At 35.7% G+C, this 13,903-nt stretch overlaps 1 protein-coding gene across 1 annotated transcript in view; it reads left to right on the top strand.

Moving 5' to 3' along the window:
- Positions 1 to 13,903, top strand: part of CENPE (centromere protein E) — a 123,432-nt gene that overhangs the window by 56,583 nt on the left and 52,946 nt on the right. The window contains exons 25-35 of the mRNA XM_042782660.1: positions 1,006 to 1,209; positions 3,089 to 3,247; positions 4,759 to 5,049; positions 7,336 to 7,497; positions 8,653 to 8,922; positions 10,230 to 10,520; positions 10,687 to 10,845; positions 10,975 to 11,262; positions 11,360 to 11,518; positions 12,587 to 12,745; positions 12,935 to 13,216. Of these exons, the coding sequence (XP_042638594.1) occupies positions 1,006 to 1,209; positions 3,089 to 3,247; positions 4,759 to 5,049; positions 7,336 to 7,497; positions 8,653 to 8,922; positions 10,230 to 10,520; positions 10,687 to 10,845; positions 10,975 to 11,262; positions 11,360 to 11,518; positions 12,587 to 12,745; positions 12,935 to 13,216 (2,424 nt within the window). The remainder of the gene's footprint in view (positions 1 to 1,005; positions 1,210 to 3,088; positions 3,248 to 4,758; positions 5,050 to 7,335; positions 7,498 to 8,652; positions 8,923 to 10,229; positions 10,521 to 10,686; positions 10,846 to 10,974; positions 11,263 to 11,359; positions 11,519 to 12,586; positions 12,746 to 12,934; positions 13,217 to 13,903) is intronic.

The following is a 13,903-nucleotide window of genomic DNA, read 5'->3' as shown; positions in this document are numbered from 1 at the left end:
AAGGCACTTGACTGCTCACCAGAAGGCTGGCGGTTCAAACCCACCAGCCACTCCTCGGAAGGAAGGTTGGGCAATCCTACTTCCATAGTGATACTACCTCAGAAACCCAAGGAGGAGTTGCTATGAGTTGGGGCTGACTCGACAGCAAACAACAGCAACAACAACAGTGTAAGGTTATATAGTAATACCCTAATTTCATACCAGCAATTACTGTATCATTGTATGTCTCACTTTACTAATAAGTCCTTATATTAGTTTACCTCTGGGTAAGACATTTATGGATAAATAAATTTATACTAATATGTTTTTCTTAAGCAGCATATGAAAATGTATTTTAAAAGGTGAATTATGCTATTACATGAGATAGATTTCCATCAAAATTATTTTGCCCTCTACAAATAAAAAACTTGAGCCTTTTGTGAGTGAGGCTGCCTCTGAAAAGAAAGATTTGCTGGGGATGGAGAATGGGAAATAATTGCCAGCTTTTGAAGGACAGAGATAAATTAGTAGAGTTCAAGGTTGCTTCTTTTCTAATAGTAAGAAGCAAAGTACTATTATAACATGAAACCTAGAAAATATTTATGGAAAATATATAGAAAAGGAGGTCAAATATCTTTTTACTTATTCTGTATCTGGTTTTTAGTGAGTAAACATACATAAAGTAAGGTTAATTAAGCATACATAAGATAATTATTAATTATCTGTAGCTGTCCAGGTAGTTCTTACCAGTGAACAGGCAGGCACAGTCACAAACTCTGGAGCCAGACAATTTTGAGTTCAAAATCTGGCTATACTTCTTTCTGAGTGACATTGGCAAAGTGACTTAACATCTCTAGAATTCATTTTCTCATCTGTCAAATGGTGATAATAATAGTTCCTACTTTAAGATCATAGTATAGATTAAATATATGAGAATAGTGCCTGATACATAATATTTTTGTTTGTTATTGTTGTAATTAGTTATGACTAACTTTTAAATTCTTATTTAATATATTTACATTGTAGATGATCAACATAGACAAAAAACAGAATTTAGAAACCAAAGAAACCCAACTACTGATTGCAGATATTGGGGATAATGAGTCAATAGAGCAACAGAGGAAGATACTTTCTTTAATACAGGAGAAAAATGAACTCCAACAAATGTTAAAGAGTATTATAGCAGAAAAGGAACAATTGAAGATTGACCTCAAGGAAAATATTGAAATGGTAGGATTTAGTATGATTTACCATTTTTACCAACTTTAAACCAAAAACCAAACCAAACTGACTGCTACTATTGAGTCCATTTCAACTCATTTATTGGAGTATAATTTACATGTGGTGAAATGTGCCTGATGTGGATAGGTATACAGTATGATGACTTTTTACAAATGTCTCTACTTGTGAATCCTCTACCAAAATACAGAACATTTCTATCACCCTAAAAAGTTCCCTCATACCCCTCTCCAGTCAATCTCCATCTCATCTTTTACCTCAAACAATTACTGTCTTGATATTTTTCTTCTCAAATGACTTACCTCTTCTAGAAATTCACACAAGTAAAATCATACAGTATATACTCTTTTGTGTCTGCCTTCTTCATACATTCCTTTTGACTGCTGCAATAGTATTCTACTGTATGAATATGCCACAATCCCTTTTTCTGTTGATGGAACTTTGAATAGTTTCCAGTATTTGCCTATTTTGAATAAAGCTGCTGTAAATATTCTTGTATAAATCTTTTTATGTACATTTGTTTGTTTGATTTCTCTTGGCTAAATGCCTAAACTGAATAACTGGGTCATAGTGGGGTATATGTTGAACTTGATGAGAATTTGCTAAACTGATTTCCAAAGTAGTTGTACCATTTTATTTTCTCACCAGCAAATTAAGAGAATTCTGGTAGCTCTAAAATCCCACCAACACTTCATGTTGTGGTATTTTTTATTTTAGCCATTCTAGTAAATATGTACCACATTATTGTTTTAATTTGCAGTCCCCTGAGGACTAATGAATGATGTTAAGCTTTCTTTATGTGATTATTGGCCATTGTATTTATATTTTGTATTTATATTTTCTTAAATTATCTGTCATCACAGTGATGTGTTGTAGATTTTCAGTGTGCTAGTCTTATGTATAAGAGCTCTGGTGATGTAGTGCCTAAGCCATTTGACTGCTAACCAGAAGGCTAGCAGTTCAAACCCACCAGCGAGTCCTCAGAAGGAAGGCTGGGCAATCCACTTCCATAGTGATACTGCCTCAGAAACCCAAGGAGCGGTCTGTATGAGTCAGATCTGACTCCACGGCAGTGAGTTTTAGTCTTGTATGTATTTTGTTAAATGTCTCTAAATGTTTCTCTTTTTTTAATGCCATTATAATTTCCTTTCTTACTTTTATAAATTGTTCTTAATGTTTGCCAATATTTTCAAACCTACTTTAGTTTTTGTTTCTGTGTTTAGAGGCAATATAATGTGTATAGATTGAAATTAATGTTTTTGAAAAGTTCACTATGCACCACAGTAAAGCCTGGCCATTTGTGTTGTTTTAATTTTCCATGTTTCTTTGGATTGTCCATTTGCATGTAAATAAGTATACAAACAAAAGTCATATATTCTTCTTATTTTCTGGCTTGTTATTTTCTTGTGGTCTTGATAATTGAAAATGTCACTGTGGAAGCATAATAATCCAAATTAATCCAAGTCATGCTAACAAAGAGTGGCTGCTATTTTGTGTTTGCCTGGTGATCCACACCCAAAACCAGAGCTGTACCAGTATATGAAAAGACTGTGGAAACTTAGACACAGTTTGTTTTGGCTTAAGGAGAGAAATGAGCTAAGCTCTCATGATAGTTGCTATATCCAATTCTGATTCTTATGATAAGGACGTAAGTTGAGCAGTAAAGAAACAGAATAAAAAGCACAATGTTGGCATCTATATGATTAAATTAACTTTTCACTTTCTTTTTAAATTAATCTTTTCCTATATAGTTTGCTCTGGTTTCTTCATCTGCAGTCTGAGGTAAATGCTAATTTTTACCTGATTTTGTAAATGTAAACTAGTATTATTTATTTTAATCTCAATTTTTTTTTTTTTTTTTTAATTCTAGACTATTGAAAACCAGGAAGAACTGAGAATTCTTGGACATGAACTTAAAAAGCAACAAGAGATAGTGGCAGAAGAAAAGAGCCAAGTCATTAAGAAAGAGGAAGAGCTTTCAAAGACCTGTGAGAGATTGGTGGAAGTTGAAGAATATCTAAAAGAAAAGGTAAATTTTTGAAATGTTATTGCTGGCCATTTTTTTCTCACTGAACTTCTTTTGGTAATAAATTTTGCTTTCCCCACAGATCTGAATCCAAATATAGCACTACCTCCCAAATAAATAGATTTAAATGCTTGTGTTAGAGTACTTGTAACTCTTATGAGATCTTAACTAATATCCCTTTGTGAGAATAAAAGTATTCTAGAGTCTTTAGGTGAGAGGTGGCCTTGTATCATCTAAACTAATCTCCATATTTAGTCATATGATACATTCTTGCATTAAATATTCATTGGACACTGTTATAAGCAAGGCAGTGGTCTGGGTGCTTGAGATACATTAATCAACAAAACAGACATCCTGCCCTATGGAGATATGTCAGTTATTCTGCAAAATGTAAGACATATCACTAATGCTTCCTTTTTCTTTGATACATTAAAATATTTTGGGTAACTGATATCATCAGGTAATTAGATCCACATAAATAATTGAAAGACTTACAGAAGATAAACCTTCTAATTTTAATTAGGTTTAATAGGAATGTTTCTAACATATATTTTAACATACTTCATTGGGCATAGTATAAGTAAAGAGCCCTTTCTTTATGATTTAAGGTCATATGTGTGGTTTGGTGTGGAGATCTATTCTCATCCTGTGCGCTATAGTTACAGTAAACCAGGATTTTTGAGGTGTGTCCTCTATAATACTCCACCAGCATGTTGACTTTTATTTTGCTGCCTTGTTGAACAAATAGGCTAAGGAAGTATGGGTAGTTTTCCTTATCCTGTGGAGTTAAGTGCTTAGTCTTTCAGACTGCTATTCATGATTTAGGGCTTTTTCTCGTATTTTCAGATTCTTTCCATCTCTTAGATGTTTGCTGTTTCCTGAATCATTTCTTTCAAAGAAGTAAGATATTCTTATAATATTTGTTTAATAACTAAGATGCTTGTAACAATTATACTGCCCAAGTTATTATAAAATACACTCACTGAGATATTTACGTAATCTAAGGGTGGTACCACATTCATTAGAGATAATATTTCCATTGTTGTTCTTCTATGGAGTATTTTTTCCTAATATTTTTCTTCTTTCAATTCTCATCCATTTCACTATCAACTATAGTTTACTAGTACCTTATGTCTAGTTTATACTCCTGCTAAAAAAGTGCAGTCCATAGTCTATGAAAGTCCCTCAGGGTTTATTTGGGGCACCCCTTTAGGACCTTGTTGGAAGTGAAAATAAATTATTCAAAAAGTTTTTAATGAGAAATTACAGCTACTTGGTAGCTATATTTATATATTTACTTTCTTTTCTCTTACTTTTTCCCATTTTTACTTTACCTCTTTAAAAATTATATAAAACTTAATGATAGTATGTTTGGAGCATTAGATTACTTTTAATGTTGCTTCTCTATTTACATTGGGGAAGTAGGCAAGCTGTCATATGATTATTTCAGTTTTACATAAGAATGCAGAGACAATGCAGGCAAAATGATAATTGTGAAAACTATATATCTTAAGAATGAACAACTGCAAGAAAAACAGCAACAACTTCTTACTGTAAGAAAAGAGATGAGTGAACTACAGACAAAGATAAACGAAATGGAGAATTTAAAGAATGAACTAAAGAGCAAAGAATTAACACTGGAACATATAGAAATGGAGAAACTTGAGTTGACTCAGAAACTTCATGAAAATAATGAAGAAATTAAGTCTATAACCAAAGAAAGAAATGATCTAAAGAAATTACAAGAGTCATTTGAAATGGAGAGAGAGCAACTTAAAGGATACATAAGAGAAATTGAAGCTACAGTAAGTTCCTTTTCCTTCATATATTAAATGTTTCTTTAAAAACTGAGCCAGCTGGCAGTCAATTAATGTAATTGCTGTCAGTAAAAAGTTGAATTGGGAAGAGTTATATGATAAATATATTTCCAACAACATGAAAAGAAGCTGCTGGGGCTGCTAATGTACAACACAACAAAAAAGGTATGGCGGCCATATCTGACCTCTGACTTCACAAGAGGGAAACAAAATCACCATCTGCAACATCAGCCTCAGGCTATCCTCTAATTCTGTCAAGTTCTGACAACACCCATCCCTCCATGCCGCTCTCTACTTCTCTACCGGATTCGGTATCTTGTTATAGAAGCCAAACAGAACTCACAAACAATATTCACAATTACGGGGTTTATTAGGGAACTAACAGGCTACATACAATTCATGATCTAAAACAGTTCAGGATATAGTTCTTCAATCAGGACAGCTTCTCAGCCATGACACAACACACTTCTCTCTGCCCTCACCCTCTGTCCTGGTTGGGCCATTGTTACAGAGCTCTTTTAGTTTTGATGGTAGGTGCCCAAAGAGGGACTCCCCTCTGCCAGCAAGCTTCCTGCCTGAAGGCACTCAGCTTTCTCACTTCACAGCCAGGTAACCCACCCATCTGTCTCATGCCGGTCTCATGGTACTGCTGCCTCTGCTGACACCATCTCTCTGCCATCTCAGGGATCTTTGGTCTAAGGACATGCTCCATTCTCAGCTCTTCTCTCTTGATGGCAGTCAGATCCCCCTTTTCTGCCTTTGGGATGGTTCATTTTAAGCCTGGCAGGGTGACAAAACTGACCATTCCCCATATTAGGGTTCCATATACCTTATTTCAATGGCCCCACCTCCACAAGGGTGCCATGTACCTTATTTACATTGTTAACAAGCTATCAGTCTCCATGGTGGGCCACTAGCACCTTACATTTTCATAGTTGTACCCAGTCAACTGATGGAAGTCACAAAGACCATGGCTAGATGAGCCATGTTAAGTAATTCACTGCTCTGCAACAACCAAACATCTCGTGGGATTTGGTTCTTTGGTTTGGAGATTTAGGCTCAGGGTTTCATGGGATATCACAGTTAATTGGCTTTTGGTGCTTTTGCAAATTAGTGTTTGGTGCTTCTGTTTTACTTTATTGCATAGTGCCTGGGGTCTTAAAAGCTTGCAAGCAGCCATCCAAGGTACAACAGTTGCTCTCTATTCACCTGGAGCAACAGAGGAAGAGAGTTAGGAATAGGAATGTTGTTATTGTTGTTGTTTGCCATCGAGTCGGCCCCGATTCATAGCGACCCCTACTTGGGTTTCCGAGGCAGTATCACTACGGAAGTAGGAACGCCCAACCTTCCTTCCGAGGAGTGGCTGGTGGGTTTGAACCGCCAGCCTTCTGGTTAGCAGTCAAGTGCCTTAGCCACTATGCTACCAGAGCTCCCAGGAATAGGAATAGTATGGCTAATTGCCTCCATGAACAACTGCCTCCTTTGCTATGAGACTAGAAGAACTGGATGGAGCCCAGCTACCATTACTGAATAAGTTGATCAAAGATTCCATAGAAGAATGCTGGTCAAAAGTGGGAAATGTGAAAATGATTTTAAATTCTCATGGAATCTATACTTTCTGGAACCATGGAAGCTGGATGAACTCCTAAAACTATTGCTCTGAGATAATCTTTAAACCTTAAACCAAAAAATGTCTCCTGAATTCTTAAAACCAAACAGTAGTTAAGCTAAACTTAAACAGTGCTTTGAGCACTGTACTCATTTAATCTCTATCTATATGTGATCCAAGGAGCTCTGGGGGGTGTAGGAGTTAAGGTGTTTGGTTGCTCAAAAGGTCTATGGTTCAAACTCACCACCAACTCTGTGGCAGAAAGATGAGGTAGTCTGCTTCCATAAAGATTTACTGCCGTGGAAACCCTATGGGGCAATTCTACTCTGTCCTATGGGGTTGCCATGAGTTGCAGTCAATATAATGGCAGTGGGTGGTGGTGATATGAGATCAGATTGATGATAGCAACTCAAAAGATTAGATTGGAACATCTAATGGGGGAGGAACAACTCAGAAAAGGAGAGTGAAAATGGTTGCACAACTCGAAGGATGCAATCAGTTTCACTGAATTGCACTTGAAGAAATTGTTGAATTGTTGCATGTTTTGCTGTGCATATTCTCAACAACAACAACAACAAAAATAAAATACTGGGCCAATTGGAAAGGGGAGGCATTGTTGGAGTGATGATCTTATTATAAACTTTATATTTTACTTCCTAACAAAGGGCCTAGAAACAAAAGAAGAATTAAAAATTGTTCACATGAATCTAAAAGAATACCATAAAACTATAGATGAACTAAGAAGAAATGTTTCTGAAAAGACAGCTCAAATAATAAATATTCAGAAGGACGTAGAAAAAAAATCCAGTGCTGAATTAAAAGGAAAGGTATATTGTTTTTCTTCCTTCTCTCCTTTCTCCCTTCTTCCTTCCTTTCTCCTCTGCTGGAAGGATAAGCAGTTATGGTTCATTCATTTACTGAACATGTGTTTGTTGAATGTGTACTATGCCAGGCACAGTCCTAGATGATGGAAATATGGTGGGAACAAGGTGGACTAAATCCCTATGTTCATAAGGCTTACTTTGTAAAGGGAAGGAAGTAATGGATAAATAAGCAAAAAAATGAACAAGGCAATGCCAAATAGTGGAAAATTCGTGGAGAGAGTGAAACACTGTTATAACTGGAACAATCTGTGTTAAAAACCTATTCACTTAGTGATCGATATTGACACCATGAATATGAATAAGATCGGTTTCTTCTCCTCCAATATAGTCATGTAAAAAATGCCCTATATTTAACAGTATGGTAAATATGAAATATCATGTACAAAGTTACATGATACCACTGATGATCATGGAAAAGGGGAATCAGTCTGTACAGGTAGAAAAATTGAGAATCAGCACTGGGGCCCATCTGGAAATGAGAACCATACATTTATTGGGATGTAGTCATCCCAACTATGATTTCTCTCAAGTAGCATTTGAGAGCTCATGTAGAAAAGAAGCAGCATATGTGCAACAGACTGAATTAACAGTTTTTGGTAAAGTATAAAGGAGCTCTGGTGACTTCATGACTTACTAACACATTCAGATGCCAACCAAAAGGTTGATTTGAACCCACTAGCCACTCTGTGGGAAAAAGATGGGGCATTCTGCTTCCATAAAGATTTATAGCTTTGGAAACCCTATAGGAAGATTAGACTCTGTCCTGTAGGGTCACTGTCAGTTGGAATCAACTCAATGGGTAGGTTTCTGAGGTTGGTAAAGTATAAGGATTAGTGAGCTTGGGGTGCTGGTTAGAGAATGGTTCACTTTTGGATTTAAGCTGCACAGAGTTATGACAGAATATCATTGGCAGAAAAGTACTGAAAAACTTCAGAGGGAATAAAGGATGAAATAATAATAATAATAAAAGGAATTAGTGACCTGAGGTGAGCCCTGAAGGTTTAAGATCACTTCCATGGCTATGGAAAGTATCTTTATCTTTCCCTTTAAAAATATCATAATAAATCGCTAACATTGGTATTTTATGAATGTCCCAAGATCCCAGCATTTCATGTGGAACAACAGCCTCTTCCTAATGTGAAAGAAGTCAGTGAGATTCAGGAAACAACAGATGAACTGGACAAAGCCAAGGATTCCACACGTCCAAGCACAGAAATTGAAAGGCACAGATTAATTGTAGAACTTCAGGAAAGTCAAGAAGAAATAAAATCTGTAACTAAGGAGAAAGACAATCTTAAAACAATAAATGAGACACTTCAAGTTGAGTGTGAGCAGCTGAAAGAGGACATAAGAGTAACTTTAGCTAAAGTAAGTTTCATCCTTTTCACCCATTTAGTATATGTTTTCTAAGTATCAGATCTTTAGGAAAAGAAGCATTTGTGCTATGGTTATAATGTTACTATGTTGTTTCTGAGTTGTTGTTTTTCTTCTTCTTTTTTTTTTTTTTAATGTCCCTTAATCATGAAGTACTTGAAAACATAATAGAAAATTGTTCATGTTCAACTGTGTGAATACTAAGAAACTATTGAAACTATAGAGACAATATTTCAGAGAAGTTAGTTATTTTCTTAAATATTCAAAACAATTTAGAAAAAATGCTAAATTATAGGAAAGGGTAAAGCCAAAAGTAAATTCCTTTTTTCTTTTTTTTAAACCTATACCTCCAGCCCCATTAGGGACTGCAATCTTCCTCACTGCTTCAGCCAGAAATCTGGGAACCACCCCTACTAGAATCCCTTCCTCCTCACCCACTCCACAGTCCAATCTCCAGGTCTTGTTGTTCTAATGTGGTGTCTACATAAATATGTACTTTACCTACTTTCCTATCCATATTGCTACCCCTTTAATCTGAGCCACCATCATTTCTTTTCCTTGGATTCACACTAGCCTGCCAACTGGTCTTCTCACATTCATTCTTAAATTTCCATAATGCATTCCCAATCTGAGCCAGTGGTCTTTTTATAACACATATCTATTTGATTATGCCATTGTCCTTCTTAAACACTTTAATATCATATTTTTATTTTTGTAATAAAATCAAAATCTTTCACATGGCCTATGAGACCCTGAATCCTTTGGCCCTTGCTAGTCTCTAAATTTTTCAACCTATTATTCTTTTGCTCATGCACCAGAGACATTAGTTTTGCTCTTCTTCATCTCATGGATTTCAGGTATTCTAATTTCCTTACATAGAGTATTTCCATACGCCCTTTGTTTGTAGCTAATACTCATCTTTCAGATCTCAGCTGAAGGTTCCTCTTCCCCAGGAAGACTTTCCTAACTATTCACAACAGGTTGGGTTTGCCACTAATGTCCTGAGAGAACCTAACACATCTGTTAAGATTTGGCAAAATCTTTCTTTACCACTAGACCGTATGTCTCCAAAACATAGTTTATATAAATCTCATATACCATTTTATGCTAACAACACAACGAGCCCTCAGTAAGTAAGTGTTTAATGCCTAAATAATGCAACAGTGAGAAAGTAGAAAGATTGCTCTGTAAATGATCCATTGAATCCTGCCTTCATTGTTGTAGAAGCATCCTGATTTCTTTCCCCATAAAATGAAAGTATCTCCAGGTTACCAACCATATTGTTTAATGATTCCTTTAAGATCCAAGAGGCTCAAGACAAACAAGAACAATCCTACAACATGAATGAAAAAGACAATGAAATTAAGAAATTACTAAGTGAGATGGAGCAATTGAAGGAGCACTTTGAAGCCAAAGATTCCACACTACTACGAGTAGAAATGGAAAAGCTGAAGTTATCTGAAAAACTTCAAGAAAGTCAAGATGAAATGAAGTCTATAGCTAAAGAGAGAGACGACCTAAAGAGTCTCCAAGAAATTCTTCAGTCTGAAAGTGACCAACTCAAAAAAAACGTGGAAGAACTCATCACTAAAGTAGGTTTCATTCTTTTCCCTGTGTATTTTTTTTTTTTTGTAAGCACATATTTTTGGAAGAACTAAATCTTTGAGGAGTTAATTATACTGTAATTATACTATAATGGTACAGAGTAATGGTTATAGTGTTTATATAAAATTTATTTTACTTTTTCCTATGGTAAAGCAACTGGAAACTGAAGAGGAACTTAAAGTTGCTCATATTCAACTGAAAGAACAGAAGGAAGCTATTAATAAGCTGAGAGTGAATGTTTCAGAGAGAGAAACTGAACTGTCAAGCATTCAAAAGGAGTTAGAAACAACGAATGGTGAATTACAGAAAAAGGTAAATTTAGTGTTAAGGAACAGTGGGAGGAATCCTGGGGATATCACTAACTGGAAAGCATCCTGGTGTTTTTCCTTTAAAAATTAAATAAACTATTTCTGACTATTGTTATTTTATCATTATTTTAAGATCCAAGAGCTTCATGAGAAACAGGAACAACTTCTTCATGTAAAAGAAATTAGTGAGACTCAGGAAACTATGAATGAACTAGAGCAAAGCAGGGAGCTTCTAAAAGCCAAAGAATCAACACTACAAAGTGTAGAAACTGAGAATCTCAAACTGACTGAAAGACTTCAGGAAAGTCAAGAAGAAATTAAAATGATAATTAAGGAAAGAGATGAACTGAAAAGGGTACAGGAGGCCATTCAAATGGAGAGAGACCAACTCAAGGAAAACATTAGTGAACTTGTAGCTAACGTAAGTTTACTTCTTTTTATGTTTTTGAGTGAAGAAAATTAATGTGAAGGGGATGATGATGATGTTCATTATTAAGCTTTATTTTTTTTCTAATCAGGGACTAGAAACAAAAGAGGAACTAAAAACTGCTTACATTCACCTGAATGAGCACCAAGAAACTATTAATACACTAACAAGGAATATTTCAGAGAAGTCAGATCAAGTAACAAATATGCAGAGGGATTTAGAAAATTCAAAAGCTGAATTACAAGCAAAGGTAGGTTTTGTTTTGTTAAGTGGGAAAATGACACCTGATTACTGTGTTCCTCATATCCTTTTTGCTAAAAAATAGTACATGCATGCATTAGGCTGAAATGTAGCTATGACTGCAAAAGGGCAATAGGGTTAATGGGAGGGTAAACTGATGCAACCTTGGGGAACATTGGAGTGGGGATATTTAGCGATATCTTCCAAATTATTCAATAAACTTATTCATTGACCCTAGGAGCTCTGGTAGCATAGTGGCTAAAAGCACTTGACTGCTAACCAGAAGGCTGGTGGTTCAAACCCAGCAGCCACTCCTGGGAAGGAAGGTTGGGCAATCCTACTTCCGCAGTGATACTGCCTCGGAAATCCAAGGAGGGGTCGCTATGAGTCAGGGCTGACTCGATGGCACATAACAACAACAACAACAATTCATTGACCCTAAAGTCCCATCATAGCTGTTTATCTTGAATACATTTGCAGAACTGTGCAAAGATATTTGTTGAAGGACAGTCATTGTAGCAAGTTAGATAACAAAATAAAACAAAAAAAAAATAAGGAAAATTTTAACTGTCCATTAGTAGAAGATTAGTTAAATAAATTTTGCAGAGTCTATGGAATAGTATGCTATTGTTGTTGTTGTTGTTATGTGCTGTCGAGTCAGCCCTGACTCATAGCGACCCCTCCTTGGGTTTCCGAGGCAGTATCACTACAGAAGTAGGATTGCCCAACCTTCCTTCCAAGGAGTGGCTGGTGGGTTTGAACCGCCAGCCTTCTGGTTAGCAGTCAAGCGCCTTAGCCACTATGCTACCACAGCTCCCATGCTATAGATTTATAAAAAAAAAAAAGAGGTAGAGCTATAGAATTTGTTTACATCTAAAATTGATTTAAAAGGCAAGGAATGGAAGGCCTGGAGAGGGCGGTAAATTTTTACTTCAACCTTGTATCTTTCTATACTGTTAGAATTATATTCTGTGAATGTATCATTCTTATGATCTTCTTGAAACCTAGTTAACATTAAGGTACTAAAGGAAATGGTTGATAGGTTTGATCTGTCCATTTTATTTCTCTAACAATAAAGGATCTAGAGAAACAAGAGGAACTAAAAATTGCTCACATGCATCTGAAAGAACACCAAGAAACCATTGATAAACTCAGAGGGATTGTTTCAGAGAAAACAGAGGAAATATCAAATATGCAAATGGATTTAAAGAACTCAAATGCTACCTTAAACACACAGGTAATTTTCCTTTTTAAATTGTTATCTGAGTAACTAAAAGTTTCAGGCAAGTCTTTTGTGTAATGAAAGGCACAAGAATTAGCCTAGAATTGAAGAGATACGGCGATTTGCCTGCCCAGTTTAGAAACGATTATTTAAATTTTTATCTATACCTGTCTATATCTTAAATTATTGTATGATTATCTTAAGATCCAAGAGCTTCAAGAGAAAGAACATCAACTTGTTAAGGTAAAAACTGATCTCAAGGAAAATATATACAAAATAGAACAACTGAAGAAGCAAACAGAGACCCAGAATTCAATTCTGGAAAGTGTAGAAATGGAGAAGTTAAAGTTGTCCCAGAAAGTTCATGAAACCCTTGAAGAAATAAGATCTATAACTAAGGAAAGAGATGACCTAAGAAGAGAGGAGAAGGTGCTCAGAATGGAAAGGGACCAGCTCAGGGAAAACCTCCAAGAAACAGAAGCTAAAGTAAGTAACATTTATGCCTCTTCCTAGCTAGTAACTGAGAGGAAAAAAGCAAGCTGTAGAACAGTCTGTATAGAATGTGTTTAGTTCTAGAAAGTAGGGTTAGAATGTGGGGAAGAGAAGACAGGAAAGGAAAACCCTACAACTTCCCAGCAGCAACAAAAGTGTAGAGTCGAAAGTAAAAGTTTTATTATTTTTACAAAGAGAATGTACCACTTCCATGAAAAATACTACTAATTACCATCAAGATAAAAAAGAGATGAATAATAGTTTTATTTATGTCACTGTTCTTAAAATTTCTCTAATAATAAAGGATCTAGAAAAACAAGAGGAACTACAAATTGCTCACATGCATCTGAAAGAGAACCAAAAAAATATTGATAAACTCAGAGGGATTGTTTCTGAGAAAGCAGATGAAATCTCAAATCTACAGATAGATTTAGAAAATTCAAATGCTAAACTCCAAGAAAAGGTATAGTGGACTCCCCAACAAATGTAAGACCTCATTTGAATAGTTATTTTATTTATTTGTACCTGAAATTATTTGGAGATATAAAATGAAATGGAATGCGTAAAGATTGATATCCTAGGCATTGTTGTTGTTGTTGTTAAGTGCCGTCGAGTCGTTTCCGACTCATAGCGACCCCATGCACAGCAGAACGAAACACTGCCCGATCCCGCACCAGCCCC

Source organism: Orycteropus afer, unplaced genomic scaffold, assembly GCF_000298275.1.
Source record: "Orycteropus afer afer isolate SDZICR_OR568_19922 unplaced genomic scaffold, OryAfe1.0 scaffold00403, whole genome shotgun sequence".
Lineage (NCBI taxonomy): Eukaryota > Metazoa > Chordata > Mammalia > Tubulidentata > Orycteropodidae > Orycteropus > Orycteropus afer.
Note: the sequence above shows the minus strand (reverse complement) of the source record. Positions and strands in the feature narration are given on the sequence as shown.